Genomic DNA, 21,716 nt, shown 5'->3' on the forward strand with positions numbered 1-21,716 from the left:
AAAAAGTGAGAGAATCTTTTTTCCTGAAACTTTCAGAATCTCTTTCCACAGAGGGGAAACATGTTGATGTATAAAAGACATGAGAAAGTGGACTTTGTATAATAGGTGACCTTTAAGCAAAATACATGGACACAGTTGGAGATTAACTGGAAGAAATATCCTCACTTTAGCTTTAGGGTTAGTTTGTGTACAGAAAACGAGTTAAAACAATGTTAGAATACGTATTTAACTGACAGATTGAGTGTTTTGTATTCACCTCAACTTGTCTGATTTCTAACTGACCCAGAGTCACACACATCAGCCCTGCAGCGTCCGGGACAGGAAACACATCGATCACTGGCTGTAAAAACAACAACATAGAAATCCATTATGCCTACGGACAATTACGGAACACAATGTTTGGAAAATGTTTGACAGAATAAATTGTGCCGTATTAGAAAGGGTCACATTAGACCTTGAAACAGTAAATCTCATCAATTAGTTTGTGTCTTTAAACATTATTTTTAGGGCTGTCAAACGATTACAATTTTTAATCAGATTAATCACAGCTTAAAAATTAATTAATCATGATTAATCACCATTCGAACTATGTCCAAAATATGCCATTTCTTTATGTGTATTGTTGTGGGAATGGAAAGATAAATGAAAGAAGGCGGATATATCCATTTAACATACAGTATGTATGTTTATTATAACATTGTTCTGTGTGTCAAAATGAAAGACAGCCCACACACCTATCAATCATCAAACCGTGGGGTCTTATTTCATAACGTGTTGATTTCTATCAACACAGAGGGGTGGGGGGGGGGGGGGAGACCGACTGTCGTCTGATGATCTAACCGCCTTCTGGAAAAGCTTCACAAGCACGTCGGTACGCAAATGCGCTTTGTGACACAAGTGACGGTAAGCATTTCAGATTGTTGCCCGCGCATGCCTACCTGCCTACCAGTTATGTGCACCTAGTACTACAGCAAAAGTATTCTCCGTTGGGACTTCCTGCAACAACACCACGCCGTTATCTTGATTCTGATTGGCCAGAAGACATTATCAAAGATGTTCTATTGAGAAGACGATCACTACGTGACAAAAGTTTTCAAAACCGTTTCTAGTCTTCGGTATTTCCAGACAAGTGGCTACTGAAATCAATCTTACTAACTGCCGTCAGTGCAATTTACTCCGCGTGAGTTGGCGGACTTTATTTTACTTACTTTAACATCATTCTTCGGCCATTTCTTGGTATGGGTGTAGCCTACCCCAGCCATACCCTGGCGCTGCCACTGGTGGGATGTATGGGGCGGGCCATTCTGCACATGCATTAAATGCGTTAAATATTTTAACGCAATTCATTAAAAAAATTAATTACCGCCGTTAACGCGATAATTTTGACAGCATTAATTATTATGTATGTCCCATTTATTTTAGGTTGACTGCTAAATGTATAAACACTCAACGATTGTGCAGTGTTTGTGAAGTCAAAACATTGTTCATTTACTTTGATATAAACCAGAAATAAAAACAAATCCTTTTAGAAGAGAAAACCACAGAATGTATGGCGCTTGTTTGAAAATGACTTAATAACTTTGATATTCAGCAGGCATGTATTTGCACCTACGCACTGACCTCATTGAAGGCCCAGGTGTGAGTCAGGCTCCAGTCAGAAGCTGCAGTCTGACTCCAGAGACACACGGCCCACTTTCCTGCTGCGGCGACACACAAACCACCGGATGATCCACGCAGGAGGCAAGCATCCACCAGACAGCCTCCTGCCGGGGCCTGGAAACACACACAGCATGTTTTAGATGTTACACAGATACATCCATTTCTGCTGCAAATACTTTCCGTCTTTGACTCAAACGTGGATGCTGCAGCCATTGCAAAAACAAACTTTAATTAAAGGGGAACTATGACTATCTTCAAAATTCATACTTTTAACCTATAGAGCCTAAACTCTTCTCAAAATCAAAGAGTGGTAAAATGTCCACTAATGATGCCATAAAGTACAAAGACGGGACATGGGACTTATCATACAGATTGTAAAGGGCACTGAGAGCAGCTGGGGGAACGTTCTGAGTAGAGATGTCCCGATCCGATCACGTGATCGGGGATCGGAGCCGATCACGTGATTTTCAAAAGATCGGAATCGAAAAAAAAAAAACGGGGATCGGGATTTTTTTAATAAATACTTAATTTTTTTTGTATTCAATGTTACAAAACAAAAATGACCATGTTCAAGTCTTAAAGTCATCCTGAGGCCTTAGTTTTGGTTTCAAATTACACAACATCATGTATGTGTTGCTTCTTTGGGGCTTGTTTTCATAGACCTGGTTGCTTATTTCTCTCAAATCTGGCAACAGAGTGGGCGCAGTGTCTAATTGTAGCAGTAAGCTAACGACTACTGACAAGCTTGATTTAGTTTTGATCCAATGCTGCACAACTGAACTGATCCAATGCTGCTGTGAAAGAAAGAAGCTATATCCATGTTGGATAGAATATCCAATTTAAATAACCTTAAGGGACAACTTGAATTCTTTTTTTCCTCTTAATGCATTGCATAAAGATCGGATCGGGAAAAATCGGTATCGGCAAATTGTCAAAATCAAATGATCGGAATCGGATCGGGAGCAAAAAAAGGTGATCGGGACATCCCTAGTTCTGAGTGTGTCGGTACATTTTCTGTTTCACAACGACGCTAGAATAAAGCTTATTTGTGTATAAACAAAAACATCACACAGCATCACATCTTCATTCTGGATTGTGGCCATGAGAGAGAGTCGCTCATGTTCAGAAACATTAATGAGACTTTCCTAGGCCATGGATTTTATTTTGGTCGAATTCTTAATTTCTGTGATGTTCCCCTTTAACTGTAAATAAATACATCGTTGTACCTGCACTATTTCTACTATATACATATATTATGTGACCTAAACATTTCATTGTAATAACTACACTGTGAACACATCACAATAAAAGCCTTGAATCCCACCTTTAGTGTGTGTGAGCATCTCATCACATGTTCCTCCGCTGTCTCCGCCCGCCCTCCTGAGCCATGTGGCAGCATGCCGGAGGCTGTCCTGCAGGGAGGAGCTTCAACCCTCAGGGCCCGGCTGTCTGTACACGGCGGCTCAGATGAAGCCTGGATCTGATGGATCTGGGATGGACACGGAGAGAGAGCCGGAGGGGAGAGGGCCTGGGTGGACGGGCTATGAGGGGGAGGCAGGGTGAGGGGAGGGGCAGAGGGGGAGGAGGGCAGGAGGCGGGGGGTGAGTCCTGGTGATGGCAGTGTGGGGCTGGAGAGGAGAGCGGAGGAGGGCGGGGGCAGGAGGCGGGGGGTGAGTCCTAGTGATGGCAGTGTGGGGTTGGAGAGGAGAGCAGAGGAAGGCGGGGGCTGGAGGCGGGGGGTGATTCCTAGTGATGGCAGTGTGGGGTTGGAGAGGAGAGCAGAGGAGGGCGGGGGCTGGAGGCGGGGGGTGATTCCTAGTGATGGCAGTGTGGGGTTGGAGAGGAGAGCAGAGGAGGGCGGGGGCTGGAGGCGGGGGGTGATTCCTAGTGATGGCAGTGTGGGGCTGGAGAGGAGAGCAGAGGAGGGAGGGGGCAGGAGACGGGGGGTGAGTCCTAGTGATGGCAGTGTGGGGCTGGAGAGGAGAGCAAAGGAGGGCGGGGGCTGGGTTATGAAGGGTGCTGAGGTCAGAGCAGGGCTCAACAGGAGCTGAGAGCTGTGGGGCTGTAAACACTTGTTTTTGTTTCCCATCGATCTGGCTCTAGGCGATTCCCTTGAGTCTTGAGTGGGAGACTTCTCGTGCAGATTCTGTACGGGAGACTCTCCTGGAGCTTCGCTGACGTTACATAACTGTTCAGCAGCGCGGCTTATAGGAGGCTCCTTTGGGGTTTCCTGTAGAGAGCAATCGAAGGAAAGAGGCTTGATGACATCTTTGTCTTCAGTTTGGTTGTGTGTCGACATATGTTCCTCCAAAGGATGGATGACACCCGGACTAACTGTTTGTTCCTCTGATAAAATGAGAGACGACTCTTTGATTTGAAGTTCATCTGAACACCCAATGTCATCATGTTTGACTTGTTCTACAGGTCTGTCTGCAAAGCTGATGTGAGGCTGTGGTTCGACAGTGTGGTGAGTATTCAGAAGGATACTCTCTTGCTGTTTATATTGATCAACGCAGTCACCAGAACGACCTTGAACCCCTGGCTCAGACACTGTTGAGGTGATGCAACTCTGACACTCTATCTGGAGGTTTTCAGTCTGCTGCTCTCCAAGGGTTTCTTTAATAACTTGTTCAGGGTCTTCTGTGAAGGACTGGCTGTGTTTGGTTGACACATTTTGCAGGTCAGAATGTGAAGCAGCAGCGGTCTGGGGTGACCTTGTGAGGGTGGGTGTGAGGCTGAGCGGCAGTGGAAGACGCCTCTCTGAGTCACTGATAACAAAACGGCGGCTGCTTCTGCGCGTGTTGTAAGACGGCGAGGTAAAAGGTTCCACTTCTGAAACCACGGAGACTTGGCGGAGCTTGCGCAGCTTGAGAAAAGCAAACTGGTCATCAGGGAGATGGAAATCCTGGATATTGTCAAAGGAGTTGAACAGCGAGCCAGGAGACAGAGAGGGGAGAGGAAGCAGAGAAGGTTGGGCCGGGGGAGAGGAGGGCAGGAGGAGACACTGCCAGCTCGCTGCATCTGCAACACACAAAGGGAAAGAACATTTCATGGAAGGAAATAATCTCAAGATAAAGATACAGTCAGCTTTTAAACCAACTTCAGAAAGGCTCAAATCCCTGTGTTCCCTTCCCACATACTCCCCCCCTTCCTGAAACGCCTCCTTTATTTTACTTCTGGAAAATATTGACATCACAATGTAACACTCGCGCTTCTATGGGATAGCGCTCCAACACATTGTACGTGATAGGCTAAGGGGCGGGACATCTCTAAGCGGTTGACCAATCAAACAGAGCCGGCCACAAAAATGGGGCCAACTAATCATTTGGTTGATTTAATCGTCAGATCTGTAAAGCACACCTATAAATCTGATGTTTACAAAGATGTAGGGCTGTTCGATTATGGCAAAAATCATAATCTCGATTATCTGGGTCAATAATTGTAAATGCGATTATTCATTGACTTTGAAAGCATCCATTTATTGGAGAAAAAAAATGTGAACAGTATGTTTTTTAACAATTGATTACCCTGAACTTTAAGTATAATTCAACTAAAAAAAAAAAATTAAAAAAAGTAATAATAATAATGAAAAAATAATCGTTTTATTTCGATTATGTTGTTTTCGTAATCGTTGCAAGCCATAATCGTAATCGTGATTAAAATACGATTAAAATACGATTAGAATATGATTAATTGAGCAGCCCTACAAAGATGTGCCTATCACTTCATTGAAATGAGGTCATTCAACATGAAAAATCAGCGATAGAAATCCATGACTAAGAGACAAACAGACCGCAACTAAGAGAAGGCAGGCCTAACATACAGAGTCCGAATACACTCCTTACCTCTACTGATCTGAGTGGATCTGTTGCTCCTTTCGCCGCTCGTACGAAAGATGGGAAAGACCTTCCCCAGAGGTCCAGATGCAGAGCTGGACGGATCAACAATGACCCCAGAGGAAGGCGGTGTATCTGGGCTGTTTGTGGACGCAGGCTTTGGGACGTCCTGCACCGGAGAGATAGAGGGCTTCGATCCATCAGCTCCATGAAGAGACGGGGAGGAATCGACCGGGGAGCTTGTTGCCGGGGGAACGTCTGAGGTCTTTTGCGCAAGGCCGAGCTGATTGGAGTCTAAACTGAGAGAGCATCGTGGGGTTTGAGGTCTCCCTCTTCCCCTTCCTCTCTTCTTCCTCCTCCCTCTTGCTGGACGAGCAGAGGTGACAATAGGAGAAAAACAAGCATCCGTGTTGACCTGACAACCTGAGACTCGATCTGAAATCTCGCTGGAGCTCTGAGTGTTCGGCTCACCCGGCTGTGAGTCCAGGCAAGGAGCTACAGATGCAGTGAGTTGATCTGAACGTTCAGGGTTGGGCGTGTGCCGGTTCGATCCCCTGCCGCCACGGCCCCGGCTGCTGCAACGTCGCCCGGCGCTCGGCTGGGAGAGAATGATAGCCTGCATGTTCGGCTGGCTCTGTGATTGGGTCATACGCCTTGTGGTTCGGATGTAGTACTCTGCGGGGTAAAGTAGTCCTTCCACGAGGGTACAGGAGTCCAGGAGAGTGACAGCCTTTACATCATGCCCCGATCCAACCATCTCACTTTTTTCTTTTTTTAATTCAGATATATTTTCATGACTTTTTTCCGTTTCTGTTTTCTCTGCTGACTTTTGTTCATTGTCTTTATCGCTGCTGTTTTCACAAAGCCTTTGATTCCCCTGCTCTGCGCCGTTTAGTTCCCTGTCTGCAGGTGAAGGCACCAAAGAAGTTGGTTCTTTTTTCTCTTCAGATCTGAACTCGGTCTCTTTCCCCCTTTGTTCTGGTTGTCCTTGTATTTGGTTTCCCTCGATATCTCCCGTTTCATTTTGCGTCGTGTTCCAGTGTGTCAGCAGCAGAGAGGGAGACTCAGACTCAGTACCAGAACATAGCTCTTCACCTTCATTCACAACCTCTGTTCCCCGTGTTTTGTCTCCCCCTTCACTCCCAACCGCCATCCTCTCACTCTGCTCCTTTCCTTCCTCACTGTTGTCGTCCGTGCTCCTGCCAGCCTCGGCGCTCCTCCTCTCCCAACGCAGGCGGCTGCGTCGAGACCTGAGGCGCAGAGCGGGGCTCGACCTGTGACCTCCGGGTGTGTCATGGCTGGGAGTCAGGGTTTCAGTGCAAGGATCTTCAGAAGGGAGGAGGAACCTGATCCCCTGGCTCCTCCTGGAGTTATCAGAATCCACCGGACCTGGGAAAACAATTGAAAATGTACTACTGTTATTACAGACAAAACATTGGTTGGTGCTCAGAGTGATGACAGATGGACAGGGAAGGAAGCAATCTGTGTGGAAAAATGCATAGGACGTAAAAAGAATTGACAGACATGAACATATCCAGGTGCAGACTTAGCCATTTTTTCTGCTGTTCATTTCATTTCAATCTTTATTTCGAACAGATAAAAAAAAAAAAAAAATGTGAGAAACAGAATACCGTATTGTTAAAATACAGTATTCATCCACATTCATGATACAAAAAGTCTTCATATTAATAAAAAAAAAATCATGTGTCCGAAAGGGAAGCAAATGCTGTTGTGATCATGTACATTTTCCCATTGCCGAACAAATAAAGGATTTATGATACTGATAAAAATATGTACCAATAACAAATATATTGGTGCATGGGTGACTAAATTAGCCACTGTTACAGATTATTTTGCCCTCTTACCTTCAACACTTATCACCCAATATCTCCCTCGTGTCCTAGCACAATCTCCCTAGATATTTCAAAGCAGCCTACAGACCCACTAACAAAACTTAAATGTTGTCACTGCAGTCTTCAAGTGCGCTAATTCCTAGAAAAAAATGGGATAACTAGGATAAAGTATAAATAAAAAAATACCGTCTCTGACATTCCATGACCAGAGCCTTTGCATCAATATTGGATGACTTTTATATATATCTGTTATATATGTTTTTTTGCATGGTTACGGCAACCCTTTTAGTAAACAAATGTATTCCCTGTATCACTGTTCAATAATTTCCATCATACACTCCTATCTAATTGTTACTGTAATTATGCATTGTGAGACGGACTCACCTCCAGTGTGTCCCTCGCACTGAGCTTCACTTGTGGCGGCCCCATTGGTGGCGTTCAATATCAATGGAGAGGGGCTGAGACGGGGGTTAGAGGTCACGTCTGGGTCTCCCTGTTTCTGCTGACTGATTCTGCTCCTCACGTGTTTGCGCACTGCGTCAACACGCTCAGCACGCTGGGAGCAGATACAATATGAGTGTGAGAAAGATCATTTCTAGACGGGGCTTATAGGAGAAAAGTTAAAAACTCTCTTACCTGAAGTCTCTGAGTTGTCTTGAGGTACTCCCTTTGTAACAGTGCCAACTTCCTACGAAGCTAAGAGGGAAAATGTTCAATATTTGTCAGTAGCAGCTTGTTATAGCTTATGTCTGCCTAACCAAAAGGAATTACTTAGGCTAACCTTAACCTAAAAAAGAAATAGGTTCACTTCAACGTTTTTATTGATATACATCCTTCAGGACAACAAATCTTCAAAATTAACAATAATAGTTTTCCTCTTTTTTAATAGCTGAAGTATGATTGATAAGTATTACATATTTTCCTTCTCCCATTGTACTTGAAATGATATTACAGTAGAAATCTAGAGTGGAGGAAAATAAACCTATGCATAATTTTTCACATTTAATTTTGGTACTTAATTTCTCCATAAAAGTAACTTTAAGAAGACACACCTTCTTTTATGTACTGTACTGTGTACAATACATGAACTGAGGCATTTAAAAAAAGAAACAAAACAACAACTACTGAACATCACTGATCACACATTGATCTATCTCTTTCTTTATATTGTTGTACATGTTCTACTTAATAAACACATTGAATTAACGCTTCATTGTATAAGTTACAGACTCATATATACAGTACCTTTTCCTTGTCATCACAGTGCAGTGTGGTCCTTAGCTGCTCATCAAAAGGCATGTTATCTCCACACGGCTCTGCCTTCTGCTCACTCGGCCTTAATCACACACCACAAACACACATGACTTAAGGTTAAATACATCTAGGGCAGATCTAATATGTTGTAATGTGTGTTAGTTAGTGTTAGCTTAACTAAGCTAACGGTAGCAGTTTGAACGTTAAACTTTACTTTCATAATACTTTTAGCTTAAAGCAAAGTCAAATATTAATCCATAGACTTAACGGCTATGTTTTCTACACACAAACGCACCCAGATTGTTGGGATGACAACTTATCCATAAATGTGTATCCGTTAATTTGTGTGGCAGATTTACAGAGGCCACGCCGCGGCGTCCATGGGAAGTTTATTTTGATGTTCGATCATTCGGGGATTGATTACATTTAAATTTCCCGCGACTGTCTCAAACAGACTCGAGCAATTGAGCTCCGACGAGTCAAACGCCTCAGAGGAAGCAGCAGGTCAATGGAAATGTTTACTCATTAAATAAACAAAAGTAAGTAAGAGTCCAGTTATATTCACAACAATATTAATTATTATGTTACTTTCATGTAAAACGTACATTGTTTAGAAAATCATACATGTGGAAATTGCTATTAATAATATTTGACTATTAACCTTTTCAAGGTAATTTAGAAGAAACTCCCACCCAAACAAGCTAGTTTTTTCTACCCAGAGATAAGTAGATTGAACTTTTACGAGATTGTATTTACCTTACACAAGTGCCAACCATTTTTCAAAGCAGCATATAAGATCACAAATGGCCACCTCAGAGGTATATATATATACAGTCTAAGAGGTATACATACTTATATTGTGCCTACATATGTTTGAACAAAAGCAGTAATGTCAGGTTAGTTTAGGCATAGCAAATGGGCTAAAATGCAGAAACACCTGTATGGTCTTTTGAACAAGACATTTTAATGAGAAGGTCATCAAGTTACAACTTTCTTGAAGTCACCATTTTTAATCACACTAGTCTTATACAGATTAAACAGATATCTTCATTTAGGATTTATTTTGAACTCTTTAAGGAAGAGGAGACACAGTATAAATATTAACTTTTTATTTAGAAAAAGGGGACAAGTCTTCTCTATGGTATCTAAACATCACATTGATAAATAATTGGTACAGTTGTCAAGATGAATGAGTAGATGTTGTCATCATGTTTAGGTCCATTCATTTTCTTGCATATTTTTATGCCAAAATAGTAGCTCAAAAATATTCACAGAATTTCGAAAAATATATACTGTATCTACAGCCATGCAAACACATATAGTACAAATTAACAAGGTGTGTAGACCAATTCTTTTGAACTAATTAAAACAGTCTGCAATGTGAGTTCCTTTGGGGCTGGTTGAGGTAAAATAATGAAACTAGGCTATACAGTATGTTATGTTTGATCTACTAATTTGGCACTCCGGTTTGGCTTAAACAGGGGTGTCCAAACTGTTTTCACCAAGGGCCACATACAGAAAAATATACGAAGGGTTGGGCCGCTCACTAGAGGTATACTGCCTCATAAGTTCAGTTGTAAATTTGCAAAATCAATCAAATGTAGGCGTATTTCAAGCTGTTATGTAAATAAGTCATTGGGCTTTTTTCTTATCAACTAAGATATGTTAGAAAATGTTTCCAACTTTTATTGACTGAATTTATTTGAAAAGTGGTCTTATTAACACATGAATACTACCTTGTAATATATTTTTACATTTATATTTAAGAATTACAATATAAGACAAGCACAAGTTTCATTTGCCATATTCCATTATACTTTTTTTATTTGCTGAGGGCCGATTCAAAATGGCCTCCGGGCCGTCGTTTGGACACCCCTGGGCTAAAACCATTTTAGATGTTGAAGTCTTTCAACCTAATTGATCTCAGGTGTGGCATCTATACGTACATAAGCTACAATCTTATACAAAGAAGAGAGGATAAACAAGACTTCATAACAAAACAGACTGCATTTATGCAGAGTCAAATATGGCAGTTCAAATAAGATAAACGTTTTATGTATGTATTTGTTTTTTACACTGATAACACGTGCCACGGTAAATTGTGTTCTAGTGTTCCCATAATACATTTCTAGTTTGGTGAAATGGTCCTGCTCCTCAGACATCCACAGGTGAGGTACTTCATGGCGGTCATGCTGACGTGCATCAGTGGACCCAGGTTGAAGAGCATGTGGTAGAAGGCATGGACAGACAGGCCTCCTGTTTCATCGGCGTATTTCAACGCTACGATGGGCGTGTACAAAGGGTTGGTCAGATTACGGAAACGCGGGCTGCTTGCTTCTATCACTTTCTTGACACACTGCAGAGATTAAGAGGATGGAAAAAAAATAAAGATTTGCCTTCAGACTTACAGGATTAATCACAGATGCAGACAAACACTGCTTACTGGGACTTACTCTGGCGATGTCGTCAGGCGTTTGTCCCAGTGTCTCGAAGATGTCCACAGATGAAGGAAGATAAACGTTCTTGAAGTAATTCACCGTGTCAGCATCTGTTCCGGGAAACTCCTTCTGCTGCACATCCTGAATCATTTTTGCCTCAAATTCTGTGTGCACCGGGCCCGGCTCAATCATTGACATTCTGAGGAGAGAGACACACAACAAAGAGGGGATGATAACATAAAAAGACTGGGGCTAGAGTAGAGTAAGAGCTCTATGGGCAAATGGGTAACACTAGTGCTTCATGACTGCCTTTAAAATGTGGGTATAATCTGCTTACATTTAAACAAATTGACTATGTTTATACTGTGAGACCCTTGCATTTAACTGTCAGTATAATCTATAGATACATAAATGATTCTCATACTCTCAGACTGCAACTATCTTAACAATATATCAGAAGATAAACAATGAATAACAATAATAGTTTTTTTTTTTAAAGGTCACCTATCATGCTATTTTTAGGCAATAGCATAGGTCTCAGATATATACAAATATATAAAAAACATGTCTATGAAGTGTTTTGCTCAAAATACCAAAGAGATTACCCATTCTAGCCATGCCTCATATCCCTCTATTTCACTTCCTGTTTCAAAAGTGCTGATTTGGGGTATAAAGGTTTAAAAAAAAAAAAAAGATTAAATAAAAAAGGAGGGGACTGAGTTCATGCGGGACCCGGCAGCTACTGTCCAAACTAAATACTGCCGTGATGAAACGCCATATCATGGATTATCAAGGATTATTTCTGAAACAGTTTGGAGCTCAAGGGCTTTCTCTCTCGCCGGTTATACCACAAGGTGAGTTCCTTTTTATTTCCTGCTTCTTCACACACATGCTCTCCAGTACAGGTTAGCTCTGAGTGTTAGCGATGCTAATGTAAACACCGACCATATTACGTCCAAAACAGTCGGGCATTGTTTCTGATAGCAACGTTTCTGATAGGGCCGTGGGTCCACATTTCAGATATTACGTCATATCGGACGCAAATAATTAAGGAAATAGCTATAGTGGCACTCACGTGACTTTAAACTTCAAAAGCTGCACAGCCAAACATTCACAGAAGCCCTCCATCGCAAACTTGGAAGCTGCATATACGTCATTGAACACCACACCTGTAGAAAACAGAATATTTAAGGACAGACAACATGACCAGGTATAGATCTGTTCTTATTGTTCACTGTTTTGTAAAGACATCCATCTGCACTTCATTAGCCGTTCTTCAACCATCCACCCACTCTTCCATTTGTCCGTCATCAACACATGCATACATCAGACTTACTGTCATGTCTCCCTGTACCATGAAACTTCTCACCCCTCCTCCTCTTCATCATTCATCCTGTCTGCTTACCTTGCAGCCCCATCACACTGCTGACCACGATGATGTGTCCTCCTTTCCTTCTCTTCATGTCAGGCATCACCTCCTTGATCATGCGGATCACCCCAAAGAAGTTGGTCTCAAACACTTTCTTCATCTCATCGATGGGGATGCTCTCTATCGGACCCACGAGGCCGATACCGGCATTATTGACTGGTGAGGAAAAGGAGAATAAAACAAAGAGGTTAAGTGGGAACATCACTTCAGGACAGGGTAGGAATCCACGGTGCATTTACTCACTGAGGACATCCACGTGTCTGTCTTTGATGCCGTTAATACACTGTTTGACGGACTCATCGGTGCAGACGTCCAGGACGGCCAGAGAAAGAGTTTTCCCGTACGCGTCCCCGGCGGCTTCCACCAGCTTATCTTTACGTTTCAGATCACGCATCGTTGCTATGACTGTGAATAGGCGGAAAAGAAGGAAAGACAGAAAGTTGAATGTAGAAAATATTGTTACGGAATGTTTTGGGTTTTAGAAAATGACTTAATGTAATAACCAGCCATGTAAATGGATTGTAATAAGGTGAATAGAGAGAGGACCATAGTCTGTTTCACTAGGATCTAATCTCACTTTTCACTATGTATTTGTTCAGTATTTTTTTGTGGTGTATACAACAATTTTATTTTAACATTACTATCTTAATCTGGTATGTACAGTACATTGGTTACTTAGTATTATTTGTAGACTTCTTTTTATAAACTAAGATAACATCTGTTTTTGTTTTGTATTTCACTTTTTTATTGCATTGTTTTTTGCACCCATGTGCTTTCCTCAGAATACAGATGCCTTTGTGTGTTTTGCATTTCTAAACACATTTTATGATCCCTTGCAGATCTTAATCATTTTTCATTTCATTTAATCGTTTATTTGAAAAGGGACAATGCACATTGATGAACACTTTAAACAAACAATGCTTCAAATGTAAATATACCGGATTTTAGCAAATGTCCACCCGTAGTCCCTCACATACAACATTTAAGAACATGACATTTATATACATAGCAAAAATAAATACATGATATGCAGAAAGCATGAACCACATGGCAGTACAATGTAGCAGCAGAGAAGATAAAAGAGATACATCAAGTGCAAGAGGAGATACTCCTGTGTTAAAGTGCATTTAGCGCTGATTGCACGTTTTTTTGTTTCTCAACCATTCTCTGAGTTGACAATTGAAACTATTGAGAGTGGGACAATCCCGTATCTCAGTTGGGAGGCTATTCCACAAAGAGCTGCCTTTAATGGAGAGGACATTTTGTCCAAAAGTGGTCCGTCTGCGGTGGACCTCACAGTCTCCTCTGGCAGTCCATGTAAACATAATCATTCATAATTTAGTTGAAAAAGCAATACTTGTGCAATATTCAAATCCCATATGGAGCAATATTTGTGAAACAGGAAACATGTGTTACTGTAACTGTACGATCCCGAGACAACATGAAGGATAATAAATATGTTTACGATAAAAGACACACACTCACAAGTTATTGTTTCTTTGCTTTGCCACAGCTTGTGGTTTTGCTGCTCTTATGAAGAGAGTAGCACCTCCACACTGATTTAAATATCTTCATCTTGCCATGTTGACCTGTGTGCAGGCATTATTATTTCCAACATTTCTGTTTGCCAATAGCTCTGTGTATAATTAAAGTATTTTTATTTCTATGGGCAGCTTCTAACGCACTACGCCTTTAGGCTGCTGTTGTAATGTGATTAGGCAACCTGCCCAGGTAGATGCGGTAACAAAAAAGACAATTTTCCTATCCTGAGAGTCAAACTGAGTTTACTGGCTTAGGCTTCATGTAGGCTCACGCAACACACACATAAATACAAACATTGCTTTTCGTTAGCCCGACTCCAGTGTTTCCATATGTGTGTGTTTTACAAGTTGTCAAGTAAAACATGTTCTTTTGGGCTCTGGTACAGCACTAATACATGTTCTGTCTGTGTGTGTGTGTGTGTGTGTGTGTGTGTGTGTGTGTGTGTGTGTGTGTGTGTGTGTGTGTGTGTGTACACATGTATGTTTTTAGAAGAGAATATCTTCCCTGACTGATCCTGTCTTTGTGTATGTTTCCTGTCATAGGAGTGAACGGAAAGAATGCAGTAAAGGTCATGAAGAACTCTGATAAATACTGTCAGAGACATGAGATGGTAGGTGCAAATGGAGGGTAAAGTACCTCACACACACACACACACACACACACACACACACACACACACACACACACACACACACACACACACACACACACACACACACACACACAACGGAAACTGTTCAAAAACATCCCTTTCCTGACTCAACCTGTGTTTTTTCACATTCTGAATAACTGAAATGTCACAACAATGGAAAAAGCTTAGTTAGGTAAGGTAGCAAAGATAACCTTTAGAAGCCTTAATGTAGACCCGCTGTGCTCGTTATATATAGTTAATATGAGCATTAGTGTCTTGTCGTGGTGCACATGTCACCTGCCTCCTCCGTTAATAGCACTTTCAGAGCCATAATTAGCCTAAGTACGGCTATAGCGGGCTTTAGTTATTGTCTGGTGTTACCAGAATCCTAAGAGTGTCTTAAGGTTAGGCTGAGTTCAGAGACATTACTATGTGTGTGACAGGAGGTACGCTGAGTGAACATTGAAATACAAAATGATGCATAGCTTTTATAGGGGACAATGCAGAAATGGTTGCATGGTGATATTTTAGTATTCTAATAATTATGTTAAAAGCTAGGGTTTCAGACTTTTTGGTCACTATAAGATTGATTCTAAAGTACTGACTATTACTATTTTAATATATGAATTTGAGTTGGGTCAGTTGAGCGAAATAAACTAAAACTCTAAACTAAACATTTGTATTTGTTTTCAAAACACCTTCTGTAAGGGCTAGTTATGATATAAAATGTAGATTGTGTTTAGTTTTTAGCAATGGCCTGAAAAAAATAAAATAATAATAATTCCCTGAATAAAACAATGCATCTCAATTTAACAAACAAATGCCCCAATATAGCTCCTGCCTCTTGTTACAATCTTTATTATTGAATAGCATTATGAATCAATACGGTTATTATGCTGAAGGAATACAATTTATGAAAAATAAAAGCATTAAAGCATTGAGACAGTAGAGACACAAAATACTAATATAAACCTAAAAACGAGCGCAATAGGGCCTCTAAGCTAAAAAAGACTCATCATGATAGATTTGTTTGGCAGCCCAAGTCATTCACAAGTATTTGGCCTCTACCATCAGGTCTGTAAATCATCTGTGACTGTGAACTGTGACCTCTGACCCCCTTGTGAGGAGAGGAAACACTGGAAGCTGCAGTTTCCTCTTCAGTTTGAAAACACATCCTCAAATTTGCTCAATCTTTCTGTTTATTTCCTTTCATGAAACAGTTGTGTTATTGATTCTCAGTTATTAAGTCTTAATGGGATCCTCATTTGCCCTCATGTGGTTCAGATTTAAAATAATCAAAACACTGCAAACAGCCTCTCAGTCAGCTTTAGAGGGAATCCCTGCTTGCTGGGAATCCAGATGCACAGACACAGTGGCTTTAATCTACATAATCATGTGGAGCTATAATACTAGTGTACACAGTTCTAGTTGAGGACTGGTAACAGCACATGTATAAAGGGTTTAACAAATCATGTAACAATTACAATTCAAAGTTATAACTATTTACACGTATATAAGTTGTCAATATGCTTTGGCAGTATTAATGTAGCCATATTACAAGCCACTGTCCACAAATAGTAAAATAAATGAACAAATCTCTCTCTCAAATTCAATTTGATATACAGTATTGCCACAAAATTGTATAATGAATGACTGTGGGACCAAATCTATACATAAACATGTGGAGTATAACGTTGTATATACCGTTTGAACAAAAGCAGAGTTAAAGCGTAAGAAACCAGTGTGCTTTTAAAAAATCCTGAATAAAATAATATATTTCTCTCTCAAACTCAAATAAGCTGTATTGGCATGTCCTTATGAAAACACAGTATTGCCAAAGCATACTGTACGAGCCAGTACAACAGTACATAAACAACCCTGTTAACAGTTATATGTATTTAAAAATCAAGGAAAGAAGCTGAACATAACTGATGCGTAACTTCAATCACATACAATTAACAATATGTCTCTCTCTTTCTCTCTCACACACAGACACACATGCACGCACGCGCACACACACACACACACACACACACACACACACACACACACACACACACACACACACACACACACACACACACACACACACACACACACACACACACACACACACACACACACACACACACACACACACACACACACACACACACACCCACCGTGATAGCGCTTCTGTTCATCCTTGGCCAGCATCACGGCCATCCTGAGGCCGATGCCGGAGGAGCAGCCGGTGATCAGCACCACTTTCTGCCCGGGAGTCGCCATGTTTCTGCTGCCTCTCCACTCTGCTGTCACTCTGTCTGCAGCGGCTCTGTAGGATGAGCTGCGATTTGAGGTGAGAGCCGCTGTAAGAGGATAAGAGAGTCAGAGAGAGAGTCACATGGACACGGCGTTACAACAGTGAGATTATCTGAGGCTGGCTGCCCCGGTCAATCCCCCTGTGGGAGTATTGACAATCTACTTTGTTTTATTCCATGACGGTGCTGTACACATGGCTTATTCTAAAATAAACAAACCATCTGACAATCTTTTCTGACCAGGAATGTGGTGAATAAGTTCCCCACTTTATACTATAGTCACATATCATGAACATTCAGCGCCGCCCAGTGGTCAACATGGTTATTGTTTAAATCAATCAGCCCTCACTCTATGAATGGAATGACATCTCCTATTCATCAAAGGCAACACACATCTGGCTCCAGTATATGTGATGATGCCTGAAGACTCCTTTTATCAGAGTGTCAGAGAAGTAATAATTATGATCAGTAAACCATGCAAAAATGTCTCTCCCTCTCTCTCTCTCTTTTGCCCACCCACGCACACACAAACCATACACACTTGAACATTAAAGCACCGCTGACAGTCATACCTTTAAGACAACCTACTTGAAGCGAGAGGAAGGGCATTTGAAAATATGCCTGGAATCCATTTCTTCTTCTTTTTCTTCTTAGAAAAGGTCAGTATGCAGGTGTGTGTGTGTGTGTGTGTGTGTGTGTGTGTGTGTGTGTGTGTGTGTGTGTGTGTGTGTGTGTCTGCATGCTATCTACTTCTGTTACCAAACCAGCACTGTTCACAAAACATGAAGCTATTGTTATAATTGTACACTTTATTTACAGCATCTTATCTCTTATCTTATCTCTTATCTTATCTCTTATCTTATCTCTTATATATCCCAAATGTCTTCAAATACATCCAGTACATTCACAAAAACACAATACAATATGTTTATTGGTATAAGGCTGCAAAGCATTTAGGGTTCATTTAGCTCTCACCTGCACAACTATGCAATATATACATTGCATAGTACTTTTTACACAATGCTCCTGCAAAATGAAACCAAATTGCGCCAAGAAGTAGTTATTCCTTCATTATACCAACAACAACATTCACTTTAAAGAAAGCCATCTTCTTAACGTGCAAGTGTAAGTTATATTTTCCGACTAAAAGTGTGCAAAAGAGGTTTCATGATAACACTATTTCTGATTTTAAACTTATTTGTTGTTTGTTTTTTGTCAATCCTGACTCACCTGCTCATCTTTTTAAGTCGTATTGTCGCCTACATATTATCTAAGTATCACATATCTCCTTAGAAAATACACACGAATGAAAATGGGAGCAGAAGCAGGACAGGACAGACTTGAGGCCCATATAGGTATTCATGTGCACGTATGCATGTGTGTGCATGCTCTGATCAGCCTCCCTTCTTTCACCTTATAACAGCTCCCTATAAACTCCTATAAACTTTTTGACACTTCCCCAGCTGCTCGTTACTTTGGACCCTTTCACACCACAGATAGAGAATCACAAACCCTTGAAGTAGAAGGCAGGAAGTAACATTTTACTTTTCTTGTATTATTATTATTATTACTATTATTATTATTATTATGGTGCCTATAGGAAGAATATGAGTGTTTGAACAGAGTGTGGCGTGGGCAAAGACAGACAGGCACTGGAATTTGGAATCTGCTGCAGCATATTTTTATTAGTTGGGCAGCAACGGTGTCCTGTCCTAGCATGCTGCGTGTGTGTGTGTGTGTGTGTGTGTGTGTGTGTGTGTGTGTGTGTGTGTGTGTGTGTTTGTGTGTGTAGAGAGATCATTGCTTATAAAGTGGCACAATCTTGTATTGTTCATAATGGATATGTCATACTTAGTCATGTTGAGAGGAGCTTTGTAAGCAGGTTTTTATTTAAACATTGAAGCTTGTGTGGCTCAGGGGGGAATAAAGGTATATTTATTAAAGGATCAGTGATTTGATCCCACATTTGCAGTTGAAATGTCAGATTGATCTTGGGCAAGATACTTTCATTTCTCCAACAAGCATGTGCCGGACTCTTAAGTTGCTTTGGATAAACGGCATTAGCTTAATAACATGTATTGTAATGTATCAAAAATGTCATGAAGCCTATTGAACGTGTGTGTGTCGGAAGCATCAACGAAGGTGCATGTGTGCCAATGTGTGCACAAGAGATAAATAGAGAGAGACATCATCACTCAGATGATGCAAATAATGCCACGCACAGTCATTATGTTTCTGCACAGCTTATTTGTGGAAAGTAACTAAGTACTTTTACTCCAGCTCTTTTCACATTTTCGAGAATATTTTTACTTTACTTTCTTCTCAATTGCACTCCATTACAAGTTCGAGGCAACTACTTGTTACTCACTCGTATTCTTCATGAGTACTTTTAGTTTAGTTACTTACCATTATTTTGATGCAAATACTTTTTCACTCAGGGCTTTTCCTTTGAACAGAGTATTTCTACACTGTGGTATTACTATTACTTAACTAAAGAGTACTTCTCCTCAGTCTCCTGGGAGGGAGGGGTCACCCCGGAGGAGAGAGGGGCGAGGGGGGAGGAGAGGAGAGAAAGTGAGGAAAGGGAGGAAAGTTGTCAGCGGGTGAAGAGGGAAAAACCGTCCGAGATTAAGTGATATCCCCCCGCTGCTCTCCCTTCTTTATCCGTCCACCCTGAAGAAACACCGTGAATACAGGATAGTAATTGCTGCTAAATATAATTTCCCATCAATGACATCAGCCCTTTTTCGTGCGCGCTCTTAATTAGCAGCCGGTGAGGTGCTCGAGGCAGCAGTTCCTAGACTCTCGCGTGCAGAGCCAACATCTTCTCTTGACTTCAGGTGACGAAAGGGAGCCACGAGGGAATTACTAGCGACGCATCGATAGCTTCAAATGCAAAATGATGGATCGATGGAGTCCAGTGCGAGAGACATGGCTGCTGTTGATGCTCGTCTCCGTGTTTCACACCTCAAGTGCAGGTAGGCTGAACATGTTAAGGACGTTTTCAAAAAATAAACTTGCTTACATGTTGTTTTAATTTTTTGGGGACCAGTTTAGCCTTTATTGGAGACTGACTGTGTTAAAAGGGGATTTTAATACACGCGTCAAGGGACCGCAGGCCGGACTCGAACCAGCAGAGACTGAGCCGATGGGTCGCGAGCTCTCACAATCAGTATTAATTGTTATTTTACTTGCAGGCTTCTCTTGATGCAGTTACACATAGAACACGTAAATAAAAGTAGTTATGAAAGCAGTAATAACAGCAAAGAGAAAAATACAATATACAAGTCAATGGTTTCTTACCACTAAACTGTGTAGTAGACTTTTACACTTAACAAAATATATATTACCACCCTTATAACATTTTCAGGTTGTATTAGTAATTCTTACTCTTTCCTCACAAGTCTTTCTCTTTCTTGTGTGACATCAGTTGTCATCACCTGCCCTCCAGGGCCTGATGAGCTGATCAAAGATTCAATGTCATCCTTAACATAATTTGTAGTCCTTTCTAGGAAACATACTAAATATCAGCCATTTGAACAATGTCTGATGTGTTGTTTGAATTTAATCTGTCAATGATGGTGAACTCCTCCCTCTCCCCCGCAGAAAAAGTAATTTTCCACCTAACTTCTAGTAAATGGGCTTTTTTGAGGGATGCTTTTGTCATGCCAGGTCATGCAGACATGAAGCTTATTGAACTGAATATTTCTGGGCTCCTTGAGCCCTCTGCACATTTGCGAAACAGTCGAAAGGCATCGGTCTATATGTCTAGACTTGTTCTGCCATACCTGCCGCATCAGTGTGCTCTCATACGGCAACATGAAGGAGATTTAACCTGTAGCTACAGCTGGGTAATGGGGAGCAGACTGAGGCAAATTAAAGTGAGCTGTGCTGAACTCTAACAGGGAGTCTAGCAGACCCCCAAGCTTTACTGGAAACACGAGGAGGACTTTGCTCTTTAGGGGCTTTTAGAGCCTGGTGTCACTGATGGTTATCAGGATGAGTTCAAGTTTGCGTTAATGTATTTGAGAAGACAGGTTTTAGGGAGACATTGAGACCATAAAAAGTATAGAAAACTTCAAAGTAGTCCCTTACAATGCCACTAACTTAAGCCATATGTACTTACTGTCTGTTAACCTCATGTGACCAGTTAAATTAGACCTTATGCATCAGGTCAGTTCAAATTAGTCAATTTATTCTAAATATAGTCCAACTTATAAATATACATTATAGTTTATATTATAATTAAAGTAACAAGTTCGAAACATTTAAAGGAGTAGCGTGTATGATTTAGTGACATCTAGTGGTGAGGTTGCATATTGCAACCACTTGTGTGTTAAACAACGCACCGCTCTATGATGGCATTGAAAGTAAACAATTACTTTAGCCGAACAAACAAATAAAAGAGCAATCACTACAGAAGAGGATGCTTAGAGTTAATGTAAGAACCAAAAACACACATTCAGTTGCTGCGTATTGCAATAGGTGGCACCAAAGACAACGAAACAGAAATTTTTGGGATTGTTACAAAAACAACAAAACAGTCAAATACTTTCACCTCAAGGTCCGTTTGGAAGCCTTTCAGGAGCTGTCAATCAAACTATGCAGGCAGGTGGCGTTTATAAATTGTCATAAATTGTAGATGTTCTTTCATGTAAGTACAGTCAATCCAATTGTTGAGCAACATTTGCACAAAGGCAGATCTAAACACCGAGCATGACCTTTCCAAAGGTAACACAATATTCTTTCTGGCACTGTTAATTCCATCTATAGA

The 21,716-nt window shown here is 41.1% G+C and overlaps 3 protein-coding genes across 5 annotated transcripts in view; 1 reads left to right on the plus strand and 2 right to left on the minus strand.

Annotated features, from left to right (window-relative positions):
* Positions 1 to 161: 161 nt before the first annotated feature.
* Positions 162 to 9,042, minus strand: palb2 (partner and localizer of BRCA2; the record flags this gene model as incomplete). Its single annotated transcript, XM_079691330.1, has 9 exons — positions 8,898 to 9,042; positions 8,594 to 8,684; positions 7,985 to 8,044; positions 7,733 to 7,904; positions 5,505 to 6,884; positions 2,984 to 4,680; positions 1,621 to 1,773; positions 257 to 340; positions 162 to 170 (listed from the first exon to the last, which is right to left on the minus strand). Exons 1-9 carry the CDS (start codon positions 8,924 to 8,926, stop codon positions 162 to 164), a joined length of 3,675 nt encoding a protein of 1,224 aa, XP_079547456.1. The 5' UTR covers positions 8,927 to 9,042.
* Positions 9,043 to 9,696: 654 nt separating this feature from the next.
* Positions 9,697 to 17,520, minus strand: LOC307024047 (retinol dehydrogenase 8-like). The gene is made up of 6 exons (XM_079657840.1): positions 16,805 to 17,520; positions 12,713 to 12,874; positions 12,446 to 12,625; positions 12,116 to 12,209; positions 11,056 to 11,239; positions 9,697 to 10,958 (listed from the first exon to the last, which is right to left on the minus strand). The coding sequence occupies exons 1-6, from the start codon at positions 16,908 to 16,910 to the stop codon at positions 10,731 to 10,733; spliced, it is 954 nt and encodes a 317-aa protein (XP_079513966.1). The 5' UTR covers positions 16,911 to 17,520; the 3' UTR covers positions 9,697 to 10,730.
* The window catches only part of LOC307024034 (uncharacterized protein), a 67,882-nt gene continuing 58,676 nt past the window's right edge, over positions 12,511 to 21,716 (plus strand). Inside the window, exons 1-3 of one of the 3 annotated variants that reach the window (XM_079657810.1) lie at positions 12,511 to 12,628; positions 14,554 to 14,621; positions 19,783 to 19,920. In XM_079657810.1, the coding sequence (XP_079513936.1) occupies positions 19,842 to 19,920 (79 nt within the window). In that variant the 5' untranslated portion in view covers positions 12,511 to 12,628; positions 14,554 to 14,621; positions 19,783 to 19,841. Of the gene's footprint in view, positions 12,629 to 14,553; positions 14,622 to 16,958; positions 16,981 to 19,782; positions 19,921 to 21,716 lie in introns of those variants that run through there. The other 2 variants (XM_079657812.1, XM_079657811.1) reach the window with 2 other exon arrangements.

Source organism: Notothenia rossii (assembly GCF_949606895.1).
Source record: "Notothenia rossii genome assembly, chromosome: 1".
Taxonomy (NCBI): domain Eukaryota; kingdom Metazoa; phylum Chordata; class Actinopteri; order Perciformes; family Nototheniidae; genus Notothenia; species Notothenia rossii.

Bases quoted from the DNA above. Each gene is read 5' to 3' on its own strand.
- LOC307024047 (XM_079657840.1), bottom strand. From the start codon at position 16,910: ATGGCGACTCCCGGGCAGAAAGTGGTGCTGATCACCGGCTGCTCCTCC. The intron at 12,626-12,712 runs GTGAGTAAATGC...TTTCCTCACCAG, and splicing joins CAGACACGTGGATGTCCTCA to TCAATAATGCCGGTATCGGC. The intron at 10,959-11,055 runs GTAAGTCCCAGT...TAATCTCTGCAG, and splicing joins CGCCTGACGACATCGCCAGA to TGTGTCAAGAAAGTGATAGA.